Raw genomic sequence first — 23,225 nt, forward strand, 5'->3', positions numbered from 1 at the left:
TCTTTTTGGGTCGGGGGTTAATAAATGTAAAATGAGCTCGGTGACTATCATACTGTGTTAGACACTGAGTTAGCGAATCAGTAGGCTGGACTTATTACGCTGCATCGTATTGTACGTCTCCGTACATAATTATGGCCATCATTATTTTGGGTAGAGCATCGCAATAAACCGTAAAAGAAAACCCCGAAAAACGTTGTTTTGTTTTAGTCACAACTTAAAAACTATTTTATAAATCGTTGTTTTCAATATTTATTATTTAAATACAGTATATGGTACATGATATACCGAAATTTCATATTCCTAAATACTTAATTTTGTTTTTGAGATAGCCCTCGTCACCAAAATGGTCTAAAGCTGACCTTTGATGGCTCCTTATTTTTTAAGATTAAAAAAAATGCATGTGTACTAAACATTGATACAAGGATGATACATACAACAATTATGCTAGGATAAGAAAAAAAAATTCCCGGCTCCTTTTTCATCTATCTCAGCTCCGCTAAAAAATAATTAAATTGAATTTCTAATTCAATATTTAGGTTCGGGTCATCGTTTTACATCAAATACCAAAATTTCAGGTTTGTAACTCATTTCGTCTCGAGCTAAAGACCTGTGACATACGGACAGACAGACAGACGGATGGATGGACAGGGACAGACAGACAGACAGACAGACAGACTGCAGAGTGACTGTTAATAGAGCTCCGTTTTTAGCCTTTGGGTACGAAACCCTTCTTGCCCTTCAAAGAACGTCTAATAATTATGTCAAATGTTTATGACATCACATCTGAACATGATAATAATGATAAAAATTACTGATTTAAGGTCGCTGCATACGTAACGTGTTTTTTCCCGTCCCGCACGGGACGGGACGATTTCTCGAAGTACTATTGGACAACTAGAAAACGGACGGGGCGGGGTGTTCCAGTTGTCCAATAGTAGTTCGAGAAATCGTCACGGACGGGACGGGAGGAGGAGGAAAAAACCCGTTACGTATACAGCGACCTTTACTATGGATTTACTGGCGAGACCATAGACATGGCGAGACCATAAAGCTGGCGTCAGACATAAAAGCGTATGCTTGCGAACGACAATAATTTAGCTTAGAGTCCTTTTCATGAAAGAAGTCCCGCGGTGATTTTTGGAACTAAATTTGACAGGACGGCCATGTTGTCGTTGAGCTTATATTGTTTCATCGAAGTATGCAGGAAATAGTATTAACTATTTGATAAATTACATTGCTAAATGTAAAATAGGTAATTTTTTTACTCATAAATGGCAACATTATGTCACGCGAGTACAGCGCTGCGTCTGGGGGACTTCTTTCATGAAAAGGACTCTAGGCTTACGCTTGCCAACACTTGTCGTTTGATCCGATTGGCTGCAAGTCAAACCATAGCCACTGTGTATAAAACAAAACACTGATTTGATTATAGATAGATATATATTAATAATCAATGGTACAAGTACAAAAATTACTCTGTGGTGTTTGCCGTTTCTTGCTGTTTGTTGTTTGCCACAAGCATTACAATAATATAGGTATATCTATGTCACAAGCGTCTGGTGACGTTGGCTTTATGCTGGATCCACATGCTTGTGACGAACAGTAAACAGCAAGCGTGTGGATGGGTGTTTGCATATGCTTGCCAAGGCTTTGGAGCGTTATTAGCAGACAAGCTATCAGTGGTGTTTGCCAATGCTTGCTGTTTGTTGTTTGCTACACGCGTCGGGCGCCGGCATGCCGGCTTTATAATCTTTTTTTTAATAGATTCATGTCATGATAGATTCTTAAACTTTCTTTACTCTATGGTCGACTGGTCGTACTTGTCATTTGTCAAGTTGGTTCTTTTGAAGCAATGTTTTGAAGTAATATATTTTGTTTTCCTCTTTGTTTTTAGCAGTTTAGGCGGTGAACTAACGTAAAGTAAGATTTTAAAGCATTAAAAACAAGATTTAACAACCGTAGAATATCATAGACTGGTTTCGATCAACAACATGACAAGCGATTTACAAAAGATTGAAATGGTCTCAATATTTGTTGTACCTACATTATAATCATCAAGTGCAAAGCATCAAGTACCTAGCTAGTGATAAAATTCTGCGTTCTGCCTGAAATGTGACTGGTACACTCCAATTTTTATATATCAATTCGGAGCTTTAACGACTTAAAAGGATTATAAAAAAATGAAACGTAAAAAGTCTCCAGATTCAAAACCAAAACGAACTAAAAAAGCCAAAGAATCAAACCCATCCAATGGAATTGACAAATCTCAACGGTTATTACGTAGTCAGACAAGTCCGCAGACACCTCATGCTAGGGGAAAACGGGCTTCAGACAAAACAGACAAAAGAAATGGACTGGGCCTTGTATGTGGCAAACCAATGCCACCTCTATCAGAATTGGAAAAGATGTATGATGGGAGCGATGAAGAGATGCCTGAAACAACTTCTGCAGCTGCTTCCGCAAATATCAAAGCACCAGAAGAAAAAAGCACTCCTGTTTCTAATGGGGCAATAACACCAACCACAGCCAAGAAATATGCTGATGAAATATTAAAAATATTAAATGGCGAAGATGCACCTCAGCCTATTATACCAATGAAAAAATATAAAAAACCAGAAGTACCCTATATAGTTGGTTGCACTGAACGTGAACGGATCCCAGAAAACCCTAATTGTAATGTTTTTAAAGGTGATGATTATGGCATTACTAGTAAAACTAATGCTTTGAATGGAGATGAAGACCAAGGCTGCAGTGATACACCAGGATTTTATATGAATCCGTATAGTTTATCAAAGTCAATTTTTAATGCTCAAGCAAATGAAATAGCATCAAAACTACTATCTAATGAAAATAATCCCATTGTTGGTGGTTCTGATAGTGAGGACACCATGATCTATGAACTGAACTCGCCTATACATAGATTTTCACCAGTACCTAGCACTTCAAAAGACTGCGAAACCATTTCAAAAAATGATCAAAAGTTTATAGAGAGTTTTGTTTCGTCCAAAAAGAATTATGGTGAAACCAATCATACAATTGAAACATTTAGTAAAACTACCGTTATTGAGGAAGGTCTATTCAACATAGGTGCAGATTTGAAAAATCCTAGAGAAGAAATTTTGAAATCTGAAAGTGGTCCTCTAGCAAACACAGTACATGAATTAGTGACAAATAATGTTACGTCATCTTTAAATAGTGGTGGTAGTGATGATGATATTGAAATCATTGAACAGCCTTGTGAAACCATTGAGATAAATGATGAAGTGAACCACATGGATGTGAAGACTAAACCTTGCACATATGTTAAAAGTGAGAATAATAGAATTAATAAGTTGGATATGATTGTTGATAATATATTAGATGATGATATATGTGAAATAATAGACATTGATACACCTAATGCGAACATAAAACGCAGTAACAAAGTCCGAACAGAAACAATCAAATCACCAATAGTACTTCAAAAATATTATAATCCTTTTGATTCGAATATAATTGCTGAAATTGATTTAACTAATGTTGATGATGTGATTTCTGAAAATCAATCTATAATTGATAAATATAGCAAACACAACATTTTAAGCTCAGTAAACTTAGTAGAAACTAATGTTGCTAGACCTGGATCAGTAGAAAATACAAATAAACCTAAAAATGTCGCTAGCATGCAATTTGGAAGTAAAAATAACCAAACAAACACTGACCAGACTACAAAACATAATCAATTTTTTTCTAGCGAATTAGAAAAAATTGTTAAAGACTTTTTTAATAAGCGGGGAAACACTAGTTGTCCCCATAATCGAGCTATTAGGCCTTTAGTTTTGCATGGCAGTGAAAAAATGTTTCCTGTATGCTCTCTAAATAACAGTTTAAATAATCCTATTCAAAGAAATTTTCCAGAGCTCTCTCTAAATAACAGTTTAAATAATCCTATTCAAAGAAATTTTCCAGAGCTCTCTCTAAATAACAGTTTAAATAATCCTATTCAAAGAAATTTTCCAGAGCTCTCTCTAAATAACAGTTTAAATAATCCTATTCAAAGAAATTTTCCAGAGCTCTCTCTAAATAACAGTTTAAATAATCCTATTCAAAGAAATTTTCCAGAGCTCTTTCTAAATAACAGTTTAAGTCCAAACAAACAAAGTAAAAGGAAAAGACGAAATAAAGATAAAAGTCAAAGTAAAGCTGATAACAACATAAATCCAAGTACAACTAATTTATTTAATGTAAATAACAATGTAGAAACTCCTAGTCAACCATCACTGGGAACGTGTCCTATTTGCTTAGATGACTTGACTAGAGAAAGAGTAGGATCGACCAATTGCGGCCATCTATTTTGTATGCCTTGCTTATCAACAGCATTAAAAACCAAACCTAAAAGGTGTCCTACATGTAGGAAGAAACTGACTGGTCTTGGGTACCATCAGATTTTTGTGTAAGATGAAGGTTGTTCCATGTAATTTACTTTAAGGTGCATTGGGGTAAATGCGAAAGTTCATTTTTTCTACCAATACTAGTGATAAAATTCAGAAATACCCCAAGACACATCGCAATTACCCCAATTGTAAATACTATCTGCTTTATAAGTATCTCATATATTAAGTTTCTCAAAATATCTGTCAGTATGTAAAGAGAGTTAAACTATAATTGGAGCTAATTAGAAAAATTGTTGATATAAAATTAACTGAATAAAAATTGTCGCCTTAAACTACCTTAGTAATAGCTTAAGGCGAAAACATGTTTACGTGTCGTGTCACCACAACACGTAAATATCAGTTTCATACATTTTGTATGGTTAGTAAAGACACATCATAGTGGCGCGGCGTGTCTTGAGTTGTTACGCCTTGTGTGGTGTCTCTCTCTAGTCATACTAAATGTATGAAATCGCTGCGTGACGACACGCCACGTAGATGTCTCTGGCGTTATATTTTCTTTTGCTACTTTACTTTGTTTATTAATAACTAGACGATGCCCGCGGCTTCGCCCGCGTAGATTTCGGTTTTTTTGTTCCCCTGGATGTATCCTAAGTCTGTACCAAATTTCATTAAAATTGGTTCAGCGATTTGGCCGTGAAAACGTAGCAGATAGACAGACACACTTTCGCATTTATAATGGTATGGATAATTTTATTATAATTAGAAATTTAAATTTGTATGCAGGTACCTACCAATTTTAATTTCTAATTATAATATTTAAAAGATCATGTAAGTTTTTCTGTAGAAAATTTGATTTTATTTTTAAAATTGTAATTCAATGTCTACTAAAGAAAAACTGTGATATATGGTTAATGTACCTTAACTAGTTTAAGTTTAGAATAAAACCTACCACAAAAATTTGGTATGCTTTACTCTGGTTTATCCCATGTGTAAAAGTAATTTAAAAATGCACATAACGTTTTCGTGGTAGGACTGTCACTATTTAAGCTTTTGGTAGGTATAGATGTTCTATTTACAAATCTGTTTGTCTGTTTGTGTGAATGCACACATATCACGATGCGTTTACGTTATGCACACGAATACGAGTACCTACCTAGGTATGTTAACTACTTATTGGTACACTCATTAGTCATTACTACTACCAAAGCTAAGCAGAATTTATGAAATAAAACTTTTGTATACCTATCAGAGACAGTAATATTTAGAAAAAGACAGACAGTTAAAGAGAATATTATGCATTTCTCATTTTTGGTAATACTTACCTGCTGAATTAACTTCAGCTAGGTAGGTAGTTAATTTGCTAAGGCTTTCATAAAACTGTAACAACTCAATCAGAGATAAATTTAGCAGACCAATCAGATTATTGATCTCATTTATCAATAATCTAATAAATTGGTCTGATAAACACATATCTCTGTCCATCTTCACTATGATGTTTATTCACTAACTCAGTGATCATCACTAAATGAAAACCATGATGAAGTTCATTTGACATGTCTTTCAGTTTCTGCTTCACTGAGCGACATAAAAATATTTTTTCGTACAAAACTTAATGGATTAAAAATAAATGTCAAATGAGCTTGGTCGCTTCCATTCAGTGATGACCAAAATTCAAATCATCAGTCAGCAAATTGCCCACAAATAATTAATTAAGGTGTATTGGGATAAATGCGAAAGTTCATTTTTTCTACCAATATTAGCATTATTATATTGATAGAATCACCAGGCTAGATGCCATATCTTTATTGTACTTTACACTCCAAGCGACCACCTACCATGTTGTGTGTCATAGTGTCAAACGCACGTGCATTATGTCGATTTTTTAAACAAGTGATTTACCCACGTTTTTGGTGCTTTGTAATAACCGAACATCATTTTCTTGGAATCATGGTAAAATAATTGAAAGAATGTAATGTACTTGAATTATTTTAAAGATATATAATTGGTTTTTACAAATTCGGTAAAGGGTCACAACGTGTTAGCTCTGTTTTTGCATTCACAAATACCCCTCTGGGGTATAATCTTATTTATTATCTTCATAATAAATAAGATTTGGGGTAATTCCGAATTACCAAAGCTGTACAAGAACAGTTTAGCAAAACTACTAGCAAAAGTGATGATATTTTGTTTCAGAGATAAATACAATCGAAAAACAAACATTACCCTTCTGTCAGTGCAATAAAAACCACTTTTGATATTTGGAAATACCCCAAGACACCTAGCAATTACCCCAATTCAAAGAAAAAATAACGCAATTTTTCAAATGCTAAAATTTAAAAAACTAGAGTACTCATATAATGTTTTTTAAAATATTTTTTAATAAAAGAGCTGTAACTCATAAATGGACCTAATTAGAAAAATTGATTATATCTATTTAGTATAATCAACCAAAATAAAGACGTTATATTAAGTATCTCATAGAAATTCCTGTAGAAAATACCCCAATGCACCTTATTTTCAAAATTGATGTTATTATTACTTACTTACTTATGTTTGTTATTAGAATATTATGTTTCATTTATTATCAGTTATTAATTATTATTACTTATTTACCTTACATACCAGATCTTTAATGTAAATAAAAAAATTGTGCCATTAAAAGTTAACAATACTTATTTACTTGTTTTTGACTTTATTTATATTGTCCTATAAGACTATCAAAAATTAGGGCTGCTATAGGTGTGTCTCAAAATAAAATTTCAATTTCCATATGTAATAAGTTTATTGTTAAATTCATAATATTTTTATTAGATTTGATATTAATTAACTAAAGGTTTTATTTTTGATAAAATATCCATACCAATATTATAAATGCGAAAGTGTGTCTGTCTGTCTGTCTGCTACGTTTTCACAGCCCAACCGCTGAACCGGGTACAAACATGGGCTACATCCCGGGGAAGGACATAGGCTACTTTTTATCCCGGAAAATCAAAGAGTTCCTGCGGGATTTAAAAAACCGAAATCCAGGCGGGCGAAGCCGCTGGCATCCTCTGGATTTTGATAAAACCTTTAGTTATTATGTATTTAAAATTATCCCTACATTGATTGAATATTAAAATTACTATTTTGAATTAGGTACTTAATACTTATTCTTTATTACTACTTGAATTTGGTACACCATCTGATTGCAGAAGCTCTATTGATGCAGACAACTGCTCTAAACTTTGTACTAGCTGTGCCATTTTATCTTTAGATGCAGAATTTTCAAAGCTATCTTCTGTGGGCTTCTCTGCATCTCCGTACAATCTAAAGTGAAGTCTTGCTAAATGCTCTTGTTGGTCCCTTATACTAATCATCTGTTCCATGCTGCACCCAGTGCCAAAAGCACTGAGTTTTCCAGTATGGAAATCACTCAGCAATTCTAGTAAAGCTTTTTCCATATGTTTAACATCAGGTGTTTCTTTTGGCATGTGCTTAGGCCTAGTATTATTAGAGCGCATGAAATCACGATGCAACCGTCTCTCATTTACATACGATACTTTAGCAGAGTCATTGATACTATTATTACCAGTACTCGTAAATGTATGGGGGTTTTTTGATGTTAGACTAGCTGCTTCACTTGACATTTTATTGCTTGTGACTGGTGAAGTAGCCGGCTGAAGAACTTTCTGCTCCTCTTCTTCGCCTTCATTCTGCATTAGCTGTTGCGTTTCGTTAGCTTCCTCCAAATCCAAACTCATGTAGATCGGGGGTTTTGTTCTCTAGCTTAACAGGTTTCAAAAACTGCTTTGTTTGCAGTTTTTTAATAGAAATAGTCTAGGTGAAATTAGTGTCTCTTTATCTTAAGTTTTATTTAATTACTCAAATGTTAAATAAAGGTAAACCAAACCAAATCTCTGATTTGAGATTTCTCATTCACTTTCACAATATTTTTGTCAATTTTTGGCATGCCAAAGCAATTAGCAAAGCCCAAATCAATTAATGTACTCTGTGACCCAAATGTCAAACGCAGTTTATAACAATAACAATGCCTTTCTAAAGTTACCCGTAGTTACTGTACCAGCTAAGTTGGTCATTCTTATGGAGCCGCTTGATGCTTGTGGCAAACACTACAGAATTTTTTTATTGTTGGTGTAGTAGAGTATCGCAGTGGAAGCGTGCTGGGCCCATAACCTGTTGATGTAGCAGAGTAGTGGCGTAAGTTTAATTGTAATTAATACACATTTCGTCGCTGCGCGTGCGAATCCGCGTAAGAGCAACTTGTAAAGACCGCGTATTTGCTTTTTCATGATTTTACAGGAGGAAGAAAAAACTTAATATCTCAGCGATTTCAATTGATATTACCGACTGAACTTAACAGATAGTTGTTTATAACTTTCTTTATTGGAAAATGACGTAAATTTACTTGTAGTTGGCTTAGATTTTGTGTAAAGTCACTTACGCGGCTTTGTTTTGACTAATTTTACAAAATAAGTAGACTTTTATCAAAGGTACGCGGTTTTGAAACAAAACAATTCGTAAAGGGTTGTATTTATTATTAGAAAAAAAGTCGAAAACAATATAATAGAACATAAATATTATGTACTTAAATATCAGGAAATCAGTTTACAAAAAGTTATTAGTTACCTATTCATAATTTTTAACACAGATCTTATTACAAGGGTTCAGACTTCTTATGAAAGAGATCAAAATAACCATCTAAAACTAAAAAATAATGACTATTTATTATTACTTAAACATTATGCGTAAGTAGTTACATACATACCTAGAAGAAACAAAAAATATTTTTATAAGAATATAAAACTTTAATAACAAAAATAAACCTTCTTCTAAGTTGTTCCATAATAATCACAAAACCTTCATCAACAATTCTTGTGTCAGGTACTTAAATGTTTTCAATTAAATATTTAATAAACAAGTAATTATAATAACAACAATAATCTATTTGGTACTTGCTCTTAAATTCTAATTAAATTCTGATAATTACAGCATTTTACAGTCAAAATAGTAACTTAAAATTATTTGAAAGGTAAATTATCATAAAAAGTATGAAACTCTTTAGCTCCTGTAGGTGATCATAATTTGTCTTGGGAATTGGTTTACCTGGATTCATAAAGCGAAGGCGTACTGTTAATCAAACACGTAATCTTCCTTGGTCTTCTAGGCAATGGGACAAAATCATCTGAAAAGTGGAGTTTATATTCTATGGTGCCATCTGGATTATATCTCAGTGCTTTTATATCAATCACACAGTGATCACCCGCTCCTCAGCCAGGTCTTATTGATTCATAAATCTGGTAATCTTTAAGACCAAAATCTTTAAAAAACGTATAATCAGGTGTAATAACTTCATAAGGGCTTGGTACTTTTCTGGCTTCCTTTGTTATTGCGGCTTTCAATCCCCGTGTGGACTGAATCCACTTCCATCTGCGTGTGGCCTTTCTCCAAGTACTTCTGAGTTATTACTACGTTCCTAGCCATAGCCAAGTGCAACAATGTCTATTTGTCCCATCTCCAAGCCAATAGCGAACTGTCCATTTTTTATACCCAATGTATCCAAAAACGTTTTCAGGCAAACTCTTTCTTTTTATCATTAAATTTAGGTAGTTTTCTAGATTAAGGTTTTTTATCCACCATTGAAGATATTATGTACATTTTTTTTGCCAAGTCATTTTCCAGTAGTTATTGAATATTTCAGATCGAACTTCTTCCGTTAATTTTGAACAATACATAGCTTTGCCACTGAAGCATTTTGTTGACATACATAATATTGGCCCCATTATTCTTGCTGGCTTAGGATCGTTCTGAACAAATTTTGTGCCCTCTTTTTTAAATCCAATGTTCTCTTTTCCCATCATTCTCTTTCTCTTATTTTTCATTCTTTTCCAATTATTTTTATCTCCTTTACGTTTTTTTTATATATTTTTTCTTCCAAAATAAAGTTATCGGTCCTCCATCATTTGGGTACTTACTTGAGAATGCAAGGGATTTATCTATAAATAAGAAATGAATTATTTATAACTTATTTATAAGTTTCAGTAAAATGCAATACCGCGTAACTTAACAAAACAAATAAATGTGAGTGATGTCAAGACCACGTAAATAGTTGTTAGGGTTTACATTGGTCAGAACCATTAAATTAAAACAGAATTACATGTAATTTAAATATTTTAGTATGAGCTCATTATAAACGAAAAATAATAAACATTTAAAACATACTTACATGTTGGTTAATCACGGCAAAATAATTATTTTCGGGAGCATACACTGACTGCAGCACATTTTTCTCACCGGCCGTAGTAAATACGCGCACTTGCTTCCAACTTCAGGCCTCCTCCTGTTCCGCGGTATTGTTTCGATAGCAAAACTGACGTTTCTCATTGGATAATTCAACTCAGGTGAAGTCTAATAGAAGCCAATAAGCGTTTAGAATCGGCCAGCACGATATTTCAATTTTGCGCGTTTTGCTGTTACGCGGTATTTACAAACTGCTCTTACGCGGTTTCGCACGCGCAGCGACGATTTGTCATATAAAATAGATATATTGAGATTAATTCAATCAGAAAAACAAGGAACACTATGACAACTCTGTCATAATTCAAAGAATATTTCATATTCGGCCAGTCGACATTGAATCTCTTTCATTAGCAACCAACCTTCTTTTACAACAGTTATACACAGTGTTCAGTTAAGGTTTGGTTTGCAGCCAATCGGATCGAACGACAGCCATTGGCAAGCACACGCAATCACTCGTCCACAGGGTTACCAAATGCCAGTGCCTGTTGTTTGTTGTTTGCCACAAGCATGAAGCGGCACCACTAGAATCATAATAAATTCATGGTGTGATTCATGGCTAATCTAGATCTTCAGAATTGTCTATGGTTCAGACTTCACTCTGACGTGCTTGTCAGTTGTCAATTGTCAAGTTTATTTTGTATAGTGATCAAAGAATATACTACTCTCTTAGTGATCTTCACAGACCACGAATCCGGAGGTGATCTTGTCAAATATTGAAGTTAGAAAACGACAAAGGTAATGAAAACTATTTTCTGTATTAAATTTTATTATTACGAATAATCTAATTTCTTGTTTAATATACATTTTCAAATCACCCTAAGCTGTTTCGCACATTATGTACAGTTCGACTGTGCTATTGAAAAGTATTTTCTTGAAATCATTCTGTCTCCATTGTCCATTTTTTTCTGGCCACATCCTCAATAATTGCGGCACATGTTTCGCTCGAGTACCGATAAAAAGTCATAACTTATTCGTATTCGTACAATGCATTTGCCTTAACGTCATTTATTTTTACAAAAAATTGACTTGATTTTTATTAACTGTTTTGATTGTATACTGATTAAGTTGCCTGTTCGTATTTTGAATGTATTAATTGCGTCGCCAGAGCCTACACTAGTGCCGGCGAGCAACAAACCTCGTTAAGATGACGTCGACGTCAACCCTCGATACGAAGATACGAAACCTCACTCTACGAAAACTCACAAGATATCTGCACACTGGCAAAGAGATACCCAAGTACTATCCTGGATGCTGGATATCCCACAAATATTTTGAAGCTGATAAACTAACTGCGATTGATGTGGCTCTGGCAAATAAACCAGATGATGTTGAAATCGTGAATATTATTGTAAAGGTAAAGTATTACTAGTATTTGAATTTTTATTTATTAGTTTTATATTAGACAACTTAATAGGCTATGCATCATACAATGGTATTTAATAACATAAAGAGGTAAAGTTTGGATGTAGGAGGGAACCTCCAAAATTACTCATCCAATTTAAATTTTGCCTGATTGTAGACTATGAATTATATAAATAATAATATGTGTTGTGGGCTAGAGTATTGAATATTTTAAACCCTCCACTTTGGTCCAACATGTATGCTGAGCGGTACCCTACATATTAACTAATTAGTTTTCATTTTGTAGGCTTATAAAGATGGTTGGTACACCAGATTTGAGACCATTGCCTTTGCTTTAGTAAAATGTATTCTTGTTGGTGATTTTATCATAAAAGAAGCAAGTTACAAAGCAGCAACAGAAATTTGTAGCACTCCCGAAGAAATCATGCAACTTAATAAATTCACCAGACTATTGCGTACTGGTAAGTAGTTAGATATTAATGTATTGCAATTTATCAGATACTACTTCTTGATATCTATGGAATATAATCCATATGATTATTAAGTGTAAATGTAAAAGTTATGTGAAACGTGAAGATAGGCAACTTCTAGGCAAGCCTGCTCTTAGGCTGCATCATCACTTGCTAGCAAATCTGATTGCAGGCAAGCGCTAGTCTGAATATGAAAAAAAAACAAAAAAAATCTGTTTAGCATCTTTTATGACTTAGTTGCTGGTCATGACAAAAGGGCTTTGAAGAATTTGACCTCCTAGTAGTCTGCAATTTTCCTTTTCTCCATGAGAACTCAGATTTTCTGGGACAAAAGTAGCCTATGTCCATCTCTGGGATGCTGATGTCTATGTGCCTAATTTTAAAAAATCTGTTAAGCTTGTTGTTCGTTTCCTTGTATATCATAGAGTTCTGCAAAATAATCCCTTCTTGTATCCAAAGTTGGGCAAAATTATTCAGTTATTTGCAAATAATTTCATTTACTCAAATGACTACATGTTCTTTACTAACATTTTTTGGAGTCATAATAATAAGATATTTTTGTTCAAATAATTATCTAGCTAAAAATGTATTCAAATAATGCTCAACTCTGCTTCAATCAAACTTGACGGGATTGTTTTCCCATACCATAATAATTAATTACATTGAATATTATAGTTCTGTTTTTTAGAGGGGCGATAGTCTAGTCTAGTGGTCAAAACGTTTTAGAGCGGCGCTAGTCTAGTGGTTAAAATGTTGGAAGGTTGAAAGTTCAATCCTGGGCACGCATCTGTGACTTTTCACAGTTGTGTGTTTTAAGCAATTATAATTTCGCTTGCAATGGTTAAGAAAAACATTGTGAGGAAACCTGCATGCATGGCAGTCCTCCATAATGTTCGCAAAGGTCGAATCTTCAGTAGACTCATATGGCAGACTATTGCTCAAATCTTTCTCTTTCTGAGAAGTGGCTAACCGGGTGATTCAACAAAATGTATTTTTCGATGAAACTATGGAACAATAACTTACCAAATAGAGTGTTCTGAATCGCGGGGCTGTACTGATTAGTGGACATAATTAAGATGATGATAATGTTTGATTTAGGAAACGGTCGTGGATGGTGTAAGCACGTCCAGAACTGGTACAAGAGCAAAGACCCCATGGAGCTAGCAAAGGAAATGACCAGAGTAAGAGCCAAGTACGGCCGCTCACATAAGACTCTGCTTCGAAAATCACATATGAAAGTTGATGAAAATGATCATGGTATGTTTTTCTATTTTTCCATTATATCTATTTTCCGTTTAGCTGCAGCGATAGCTTAGTGGTTAGAACGTTCGGCTCCTAATCGGAAGTCGGGGATTCGATCCCTGGCATGCATCTCTAACTTTTCAGTTATGTGTGTTTTAAGCAATTAAATATCGCTTGCTTTAACGGTGAAGGAAAACATGATGAGGAAACCTGCAAGCCTGAGAGTTCTCCATGTTCTCAAAGGTGTGTGAAGTCTGAAGTTTATTTGTATGTACAATTTTATATTTCCATTCTGTGTGTGACCTCACTTCGGGTATCTGAATGGCCCTTTCTTTTCCTCCATGTCTCTGAGAGCATGTTAAGTTGTGAATCTTGGTTATTTGTCACTAATAATTAATAATTAATAAGTGATAATAAATAATAATTGTTCAACTTTGCAGCCATTATTATTATATTTTCAAGAAAACTCCCATATAAATAATGGAAAGGAGTCACAACTCTGAAAAATGAAGAATACGAGAAATCAAAATCATTTATTTACAAAAATCATATATTCAGAGTTAGTAACACTGTCTACTCCACTCCATCCATCTGTATGTCTCAGCCATTTTGTTACTTTTAGCAAGAGATGCAGTTGTCAAGTATGCAATTTTTGGATTGAAGCGAGCAAAGAATGTATGTGGGAACGCGGAAGGCACCAAGGAGATATTTGAGTACATCCAGAAAGTGGAGGACCTGCGGCACTGCGAGGACCCCGCGGTCGCGGCGCTGATGGTGGCGCAAAATCACTTCACTTTGGATCATGTTCCGGGGCATCTCCTCACTGCACAAGAAGTAGGAACTAATGATATTAGGCCTATTTCCAGGCTTAGCGACATATTGGCGTAGATTCTGATGTTTTTCTCTAAACTAAAAGTGTAAAAAAAAGGATGGAAAATGAATTTTAAATTAAAGACATAGTGCAGCTATTCAAACAACAATAGGCGCCTAAAGTCACGAGGTTTGACAGTTCCAAATTAAATAGTTTGTCCTTGTCTTATTACATTGGTAAGAAAAAGATGTGAATACTCTAAAATTTATTTACGACACAAATAGGACGGAACTGCAGTGCGGCAAGAGAGGAAGTTCCGAGCTATCATGGGCAGTATTGAATTACCCATTTTCTTGTTCTATCCCAGACATGCAACTCTAAATTTTCCGAGAACTATGTGCATTTTAAGAAAATAAATATCACTTGCTTTAACGGTGAAGGAAAACATAATGTTCTCTAAAGTGTGTGAAGTCTGCCAATCTGCACTTGGCTAGCGTAGTGGACTATAGCCTAAACCCTTCTCATTCTGAAAGGAGACCCATTCTCAGTAGTGGGCCGGCGATGGGTTGATCATGATGATGATGCTGGACTTTATCCCAACTATAGTAAGTACATGTGTGAAGCAACAGAAAAGTCGCTAAATACGCGTGTATTAAATCTGTTGTATGACTAGCTAATGCCCGCGACTTCGTTCGCTGTGATATAGGTTCTTAAAAACCCCGTGGGAACTCACTGATTTTCTGGGATAAAAAGTAACCTATGTGTTAGTCCAGGGTAAAATCTATCTCCATTCCAAATTTCAGCTGAATCCGACTGGTAGTTTTTACGTGAAAGAGTAACACACACACACACAAACTTTTTATTTTATTTTTTACTCTCATTTAGAGAGCTGGGTCACTAATGCGACCATGTGGCTCTCGTAGGTCTAGACTATATTATCGTAATACTTAAAACTATATCTAAATGCTATTTAGACATTATTTCTACATCTTTATAGAATAGAATAGAATAGATTTTTATTCAAGTAAACATTTACAAGTGCTTTTGAATCGTCAAATAACACTGGTTCGGAATGCCGTTCCTACCGAGAAGAACCAGCAAGAAAGCCGGCGGTTGCTCTTTTCAATTGTTCAATTTACAATGATATTCCATACTATATAAGCAATTGCAGCCCCGCGCATTGCTGGAGCGAGTCAAATCCGTGCTTTTTTATCATTTACATAATCTTCGATTGTGTAATATGCTTTTGCCAGGAGCATACTTTTAATGGATTTTTTAAACTTTTGTACCTTTACAATATCTAGTCTAATATTGACAAGTCTAATATTGACGCCTGTCAATATTGACACAAAATGTATTCTCCAGGTCTGGAATGCAGTTTTGCCGCAGTTATCATTGAGTCAAGTGCTGTACTACATCCAACGTATTCACAATATGGGTTTCCTCACCAATGATTCTGAGACAACTGCGATTTTGGTCTCCCTATTGAGTAATCAGGACATCATCAAGAAATCGAAAGTCACTCCGATCGAGGTGTACATCACTCTATGCAACTATAAGAAGAAGAGCAGGTATCTTTAATCTAATTCTTAATCAATGTTGAGAGTGTAATACAAGGTACTATTAGAACACTAGCAAAAACAAGATAGTACTGTTTTTTTTTTTGTTATTATAATAAAATAGGAAGATAGCGAGCAAAAGAGCAGGCGGGTCACCTAATGTTAAGTGATTACCGCCGCCCATGAACATTTGCAGCACCAGAGGTACCGCCGACGCGTTTTCGGGCTAACTTTAAAAAATCTGTATTTTTAAAAGTTATGCAAATAAAACATCTGACTGACGCCAAAGGTCAACGAACGTTGCGCGGATAGGTGCAGTAGGGCCCTATCCGAGCAACCGCTGCCGCGTCGTTAATCTACCTCCATTCCAAACAGCCAAATCCATCCAGTAGTTTTTGTGTGAAAGAGTAACAAACATACACATACATATACAAACTTTCGCTTTTATAATATACGTGTGATTGCTATAAATAACACTTGCAGATATTAAGAATCTTTATTTCCCATCTTTTCAGCTTCGGCTACACGCTCCGTCTTACCTGAGAGCTTACCTGCGCAAGCCAGTTTGCGCAGTTAAGTGCGTGCGTGTGGACGGCAAGACCGTATTTGCGCAGTTCTAAAAGATGCTAAAGATTGGACTGCGCAGTTCTCGGTCTTGCCTGTGCAGTTTTAACTACGCATGCAAGACGGAGCGTGTAGCCGGAGCGTTAGATGCATTGGACCATAGAACTAGGAATCAGCTTAGTTTATTACTAGAAACTAGGCCATCCAATTAATGTTGAATTTTTATCTCATATCTTAAACAAGTTACTAGCAAAAATGATAAATTATGTCTTAATGATTTCGTGATTAAAATTAAAGTTTCTAATTAACTTTATCTACTAACTAGTTTAAGCCCGCGACTTCATACGCGTTGACTATACAAATTTCAAACCCCTACTTTACTCTTTTATGGGTTAAATCAAAAATCCTTTCTCACTGGAAGTCTACATCATAATAGCCATCTGCATGCCAAACTTCAGCCTGATCCATCCAATAGTCTAAGCTGTGTGTTGATAGATCAGTCAGTAAGTCTGTCACCATTATCTTCTACTAGCTGACGCCCGCGACTTCGTCCGCGTGGATTTAGGTTTTTTGAAATCCCGTGGGAACTCTTTGGTTTTCCGGGATAAAAAGTAGCCTATGTGCTAATCCAGGATATTATCTATCTCCATTCCGAATTTCAGCCAAATCCGTCCAGTAGTTTTTGCGTGAAGGAGTAACAAACATACACACGCACACACACACACACACACACATACAAACTTTCGCCTTTATAATATTAGTGTGATATACTCGTACTAACGATTTGATGCCCACAACTTCGTCGACGTGGATATTTATATTTTTAAAAATACAGTGGGAAATTTTTGATTCTCTGGGATAAAAAGTAGCCTATGTCACTCCCCAGGTCTCCTTAATTATACTTATGCAATAAAAATCACGTCGATTCATTGCGAGTGATTGATGGGCAAACCAACAAACAAACACACTTTTGAATTCATAATATTACAAATGAGTTAATGACGATGAGAATGACAGTTTATGCTATTTACAGACCAGCGACACACGATAAAGTCAAGGTGGCCATGGAGAGACAAATCCGACGTCGCGCGCGTCAAACATACGACTCTGACACCGATAGCTGGGAGTGGAATGTGGTCAAGCGTCATCCTAAAGAACTGAAACATTGGGGTTAGTAGGATATTAGGGTTTCATACAAAGGCCGAAGGAAAGCCTTTTGGCACATGATAAAAGCAAAGTGGCTCTGGAGAGGCAAACGCGACGTCGCACGCCAAACATACAACTCGAACACCGAGAGCTCGGAATGGAATGTGACCAAGCGTTATCCTAAGGAACTGAAACATTGGGATAAGTAATCAATAGGAAAGTAGGAACTCTAATAGGATCATTTCATTGTCTGTCTGTGTGTGTGTTTGTCAAGGGAATCATAAGCTATAGGGTAATTTCCATTGACCTAGAATCGACAGTCCAAAATTTACTGTGAAATTTTTCATAAAATATTAGTCATTTTCACAAATGACTTTCCTGACGCGGATCGTAGTAGTCGCAAGCCTATTACGATTTCTAGTTTGCCTGTCGTGTAAATCGCCGATTTTTTTGTAATTCAGAATGTTTTGTCGTGCAAAAATTATATTATCCTAATACATATATGAACCGCGTGGAGACCGCGTACCGGTAAGTGCAACGTGGGACGACCTCTGACCGATGACCTGAAGAAGGTGGCGGGGAGCGTGTGGATGAGGAAGGTGGAGGACCGTGTTAGGTGGCGCGCTCTTAGATAGGCCTTTGTCTAGTTGTATGTTGTGCATACAGGCCGATGGTATGGAATGGAAAAAATATATAGAACACAAAAAATGATTCTACCTAAGTCTGCTATATACTTTGAAACCTTCCAACCGATAAGTGACAACCCGGTTTTTTATTAGAAAGTCATAAATGCGAAGATGGATGCCACTAAAACAATGCATTAGGCACATTCATTTTTTATCGTAGTAGCACACGCCGAATATCTGCTGGTTGTAAATATTATAAAAAATCTATTACAGGTATCGATTATGCGCCCAGTCCCGCGGTGCTGGCCGCTTTGAACAAGCTGATTGACCACACTTGGCTCCTCACACCACCAACCAATCTGCGCTACCTCATCACTCTGGACATGAGACACCATATGTTTAAAGGTCAGTATTTCTAACATTGTTAAGGCCCACTTGCACAAGGACGCTTGAACTGATTTAGTTATATTTAAGTTTTTATTGCTGTCTCTTTTTGGCAACCATATTATGCTCTTGCCAAAAAGTGACAGCAATAAAAAAAGTATAGATATTGATCAGCCGCCCAGTCCCGCGGTGTTGGCCCAAGGTCAAGGGAGATTCAGGCGGCAAAAGACTGTGGTGAGTGGAAGTTCTTACAAGAGACCTTTGTCCAGCAGTGGACGTCTATCATTTAATAATCATGATGTAAGGCAAAGCCAAAGTATGATATGATTTTAACAGTCTATGTATGTATATATTTCTGTATAATTTGTGACTGCGATCCAATTTTAGTCCTTTTCCAGCATTTTATGCGCGACGTTTTATGCACATAGTATGTCACCAATCTTAGTAACAATATTGTCTCTTGTAGGTCGCCATTTTTGTAAAAGCTATGCAGTGAAGAAGAAGAGTAAGAAAGCGAAGACGAAGCCCGCGCCCAGTGAGACCGATGATGCTGAGGAAACTGAAACCAAGCCAGCAACCAGCAAGAAACACTTAGTCGCAGAGTGCTTTTACAACAAGAACGTCACACCCGGTCATGCCGGTAAGTAGAGTACTACCACTTTTATAAGATAAGCCGATTGACTTGCGCAGGAATCTTATTCTTGAATCACTTAAGTTTGTTGTTGTAGTTGTAGTTTTCTGCTGGAGGAGTTGCTATATGTTCATTTTCCCATACTTGTACACAAACTGCATCAAATAGGTAGGGTTTTGTTTACTGAAACTCCCATAATTAGGGTACTGGACGCGCTAAGTTTATTTGACTTAGTACTTTTCAATCTAAGTTAATTTCAACGTTAATAGTGCTACCTCATTTATAAGTTACGCCGATGTACATGCGCAGAAATATTATTTTTGAATGGCGTTAAAATATCTCAGCCAATCGCAATCGCGTCGTCTGCTATTAGTTCTTGAATTTGCGCCATGTTTTGAACGTGCGAATTATTAGCGAGATAACACGAGTTTCTCTTTGTTCTTCTAATTAAAATCTTAACATCAAGCAATAAAGTATGTATTTTATTGGTGTATTTTCTCCTCAGTAGAATCTGCATTCCAAACCGGTGGTAAAGTCACAGACGTAGCTGTCCTACATGAAATATATTGATTTTTTGGATTTACTGAATTTAGACAGAAAACTTTTAGCCAAAGAGGTTTTCAGAAAACTGACACAACGGACAAAGTTACGTGCCAAAGCTAGTTCAGTATAATATTTGACAGCTAAGCTACAATGTATTTTGCAGCGATAATAATAGCAATGCAGTTGCTGAAACGCGAGAAGGACGCGAAGCTAGCGGTGTTCACTGAAGAGGGGGTGCAGCTGGTCTCCATCGAACGGAACTTCAGCAACATTGACGAGGCTGAGTTCGTTCTAAGGGTAAGTCAGTCCAGATTTTATTTTGTGTATGAATGAAGCAATAATACGTATTGTCCGTTAGTGTTTTTCTATTCTTAAAGTTTGGTTTATGTCAACAAAAAAAGTCACATCACTGTCACTGCCTAAAACTCTGTAGCTCGATTCTGTAAAACCTGCAACACTTTTTATTATTACAATCGCAATTGTTGTTATTGGCTAAAATGCTATTCTTGTTGCAACAATGCATTGTAGCTAATAGTGAGCGAGCGTCAACCAATTGGAGGTGATTGCAATCGTGACCTTGTAGCTGTCATTCATCAGTGTCTACGATCTCCTTGTTAAACAATGTTATATTCACAACAGGTTTCATTATATAGTTATCCTTGTTTTACATTCAGAAAGCGAACTTGGGCCGAGTTCAGCTCGACGCGCCAATCGAATGGGCCTCAAAGACTAACCAGAAGTTTGACGTCTTCATCAACATGGTGGACCGCACCACTCGCTACACGGAGCTGGAAGCATCAGCGCGCGGCGGCCGAGGCTCGGGGGGTCGATACGGCCCTCCGCCGCCTCCCACTTCTGAGCTGGTCGACCACTGCCCCGTGAGGGCGCTCGAGCGATATAGGGCCAAGGCTGTGCGTAAAGCTAAGTAAGTGACACTTCAGTTTATGGGTCCCAAAAGAGTAACTGAGAGAGAGAGAGTTCTGCACTTGATCTCTCCTGAGATCAATTTGATTGAGAGTAAGAAAGGAAGCAATAAACCTGTGTTTGAGTACCTACGCACTTGTACACTCTAATTTTTTTGACTGATATACCAATGAGATTAGCTGGCATAGCCGAAATTAGTCAGGAGAAACAGAACCTTAAGTTTCGGTACGATACTTCGCAGATCAGGGTATATTGAAATTACTAGGTTAAACCTCTTCCACCTTGGACTGCATCATCACTTATCACCTAAATTAACATGCGCCCCACGAGAAAATTTTGTGTACTCATTTTCTCACACGAGTAAATGCGTAGAAAAAATTTTCTCGTGGGCGCATGTCCAGCTTGCTGGTGATCGCAGTCAAGGGTTAACTTGTATCAGAATTTTAAAAAATCTTGGTGAAGTGCTGAGATCCGAGTGAAATGGTAATTGGTTTGATTGCAGGCTGATCGTGATGTCTCTGGCGTCGCACCGCGTGGCGACCACGGACGGCAGCCACGAGGGCGTGCTAGACATCGTCGGCATCGACGAGCACGTTCCCAAGCTTATTGACGCGTTCGCGCTTGGCCAGTTCGAGTAATTCCCGCCTCTTTAGTTGTTCACTATAACGTCTAAGGTTGAAATCTGTAGAGCGTACTTTGACTTTGCTCAAACTTTTTTTTTTTTTTTCTCTCTCTCTTCAGGCTTTACAAAAATTAGCCAATGTCAAGTTTGTAGTTATTTGTAACAAGTTAGTTAAAATATACAAGTATGGACCCCGTCTGTGCCGGTACTCGCCGACATACGCACGGCACCCCTTTAGAGCGCTTTCAAGTCAGTTTTAACAAAAAAAAAAAACACTCCAAAAAGGCAGAGCACGCCCGCCAGCCAACACCAACACAGGCGAAGTCTGCTCAAACTTAAGCTTCAGTTATAACTCAAAATTTAAAAACCCCCGACAAAAACCTCTATAAGAAAACTAGAAAAGAGCTGATAAGTTTCAAACGGCTGAACCGATTTTCTTCGATTAGAGCTAAGAACACTCTTGATCAAGCCACCTTTCAAACAAAAAAAAACAAAATTAAAATCGATTCATTCGTTTAAGAGCTACGATGCCACAGACAGATACATAGATACACGCGTCAAACTTATAACACCCTCTTTTTGGGTCGGGGGTTAAAAATGAGATAGATTTATGCCAGTGATATAACGCTGTCTCGTTTTAAGAGTGTCGTAAGTCTGAGCAAAGACAAAGTGCGCTCTATAAATCTCAGCTTAAGTTCTCCATCTTATACATAGGATCGTGTCCAAAACCTTTTATACACATCTAACATTGATACTAATTCAGGTGGTCGATTACGGTAAAATGACAACTACAATGTCACGATCGCAATCGATCTATGATTGGTTGATGTTCGCACACTATTGGTTACAATGCAAACAATAATACTATAAATCAGCCAATCACACCAAATTAAGATTGTAATAATGATTGATGCAGATTATCCGCAATTGACCAGCTGTTGTACACAATCTCTTAAAACTAAATCGACAGGTCTTAACATAGTGCTATCCTTTTCACTTTGTTCTTTACTGAAAATGATAGGAGATAGAATTGGTACAGCAGCAAGCTTATTCAGTATCTTACTGGACTCTTCGAAGAAAAGCTAAAAATAATTGCATTACGGTCGCTGATCTCTATCAATATGCGCTGGACCTGCGATTGCCGAACTGTTTTCGCCATTTTGGTTCTGGTAGCAGCACTGAGTGTTCTCAGTACTCAATGTTAGTGATGGGCATCTGTCAAAAAGTGTCAACATGAAGACCACTTGCAACGATGTCAATTTTAATTCCCGTTAATCGGCATAAAAATAAATTAGATTAAGAACTAAAATCGTACTTTAAGACAGTTGACACCTGAAGCAAATATGGCGTGCGTGCGTATGCGTTCTCAAAAAGTACGCACTAAATGCGTTTAATCTGCATAATATCCATCTTATCCCTTTTTAATGCTGTTTTGCATTGCGCGGTCCTATGTGTCGTTTGGAAATATTATAGTGAACCTTCTTACCTACTTACTATATACAAATTGTATTCTGAGCAACTAAGGAACTATACTATTCAGTATCAGGCGAAAGATCTATCTAACCTTTTCAATATGATACATGTTTGTATATAGCGGGTGATGTGAGAGAAAATATCAATCAATCTTGTATATTATTAATATGTATGTAATAGTTATTAACTCCCTTACCT

The 23,225-nt window shown here is 36.4% G+C and overlaps 3 protein-coding genes and 1 long non-coding RNA gene across 7 annotated transcripts; 2 read left to right on the forward strand and 2 right to left on the reverse strand.

Moving 5' to 3' along the window:
- Positions 1–1,180: 1,180 nt before the first annotated feature.
- LOC123864188 lies at positions 1,181–18,910 on the reverse strand. The gene is made up of 4 exons (XR_006795718.1): positions 18,898–18,910; positions 12,285–12,296; positions 11,330–11,331; positions 1,181–1,340 (listed from the first exon to the last, which is right to left on the reverse strand). It is a non-coding gene; the product is annotated as an uncharacterized LOC123864188 (long non-coding RNA).
- LOC123864128 (uncharacterized protein DDB_G0292186-like) lies at positions 1,827–5,072 on the forward strand. Of its 4 annotated transcripts, none has more exons than XM_045904384.1 (2): positions 1,827–4,043; positions 4,095–5,072. In XM_045904384.1, exons 1-2 carry the CDS (start codon positions 2,181–2,183, stop codon positions 4,434–4,436), a joined length of 2,205 nt encoding a protein of 734 aa, XP_045760340.1. In that variant the 5' UTR covers positions 1,827–2,180; the 3' UTR covers positions 4,437–5,072. The 4 variants fall into 4 exon arrangements, with proteins under 4 accessions (XP_045760340.1, XP_045760342.1, XP_045760344.1 ...); XM_045904386.1 differs by having other exon boundaries at positions 1,827–3,858; positions 3,910–5,072; XM_045904388.1 differs by lacking the exon at positions 4,095–5,072 and having other exon boundaries at positions 1,827–3,181; positions 3,252–3,362.
- Positions 7,369–8,349, reverse strand: LOC123864170 (coiled-coil domain-containing protein 28A). Its single transcript, XM_045904457.1, has one exon. The coding sequence runs from the start codon at positions 8,111–8,113 to the stop codon at positions 7,520–7,522; it is 594 nt and encodes a 197-aa protein (XP_045760413.1). The 5' UTR covers positions 8,114–8,349; the 3' UTR covers positions 7,369–7,519.
- On the forward strand, positions 11,321–21,687 carry LOC123864135 (60 kDa SS-A/Ro ribonucleoprotein-like). The gene is made up of 12 exons (XM_045904403.1): positions 11,321–11,405; positions 11,776–12,024; positions 12,319–12,493; positions 13,601–13,759; positions 14,367–14,578; positions 15,921–16,126; positions 17,712–17,848; positions 18,724–18,855; positions 19,301–19,474; positions 20,172–20,305; positions 20,683–20,933; positions 21,435–21,687. The coding sequence occupies exons 2-12, from the start codon at positions 11,815–11,817 to the stop codon at positions 21,568–21,570; spliced, it is 1,926 nt and encodes a 641-aa protein (XP_045760359.1). The 5' UTR covers positions 11,321–11,405; positions 11,776–11,814; the 3' UTR covers positions 21,571–21,687.
- Positions 21,688–23,225: the final 1,538 nt, after the last annotated feature.

Source organism: Maniola jurtina, chromosome 4 (genome assembly GCF_905333055.1).
Source record: "Maniola jurtina chromosome 4, ilManJurt1.1, whole genome shotgun sequence".
Classification (NCBI taxonomy): domain Eukaryota; kingdom Metazoa; phylum Arthropoda; class Insecta; order Lepidoptera; family Nymphalidae; genus Maniola; species Maniola jurtina.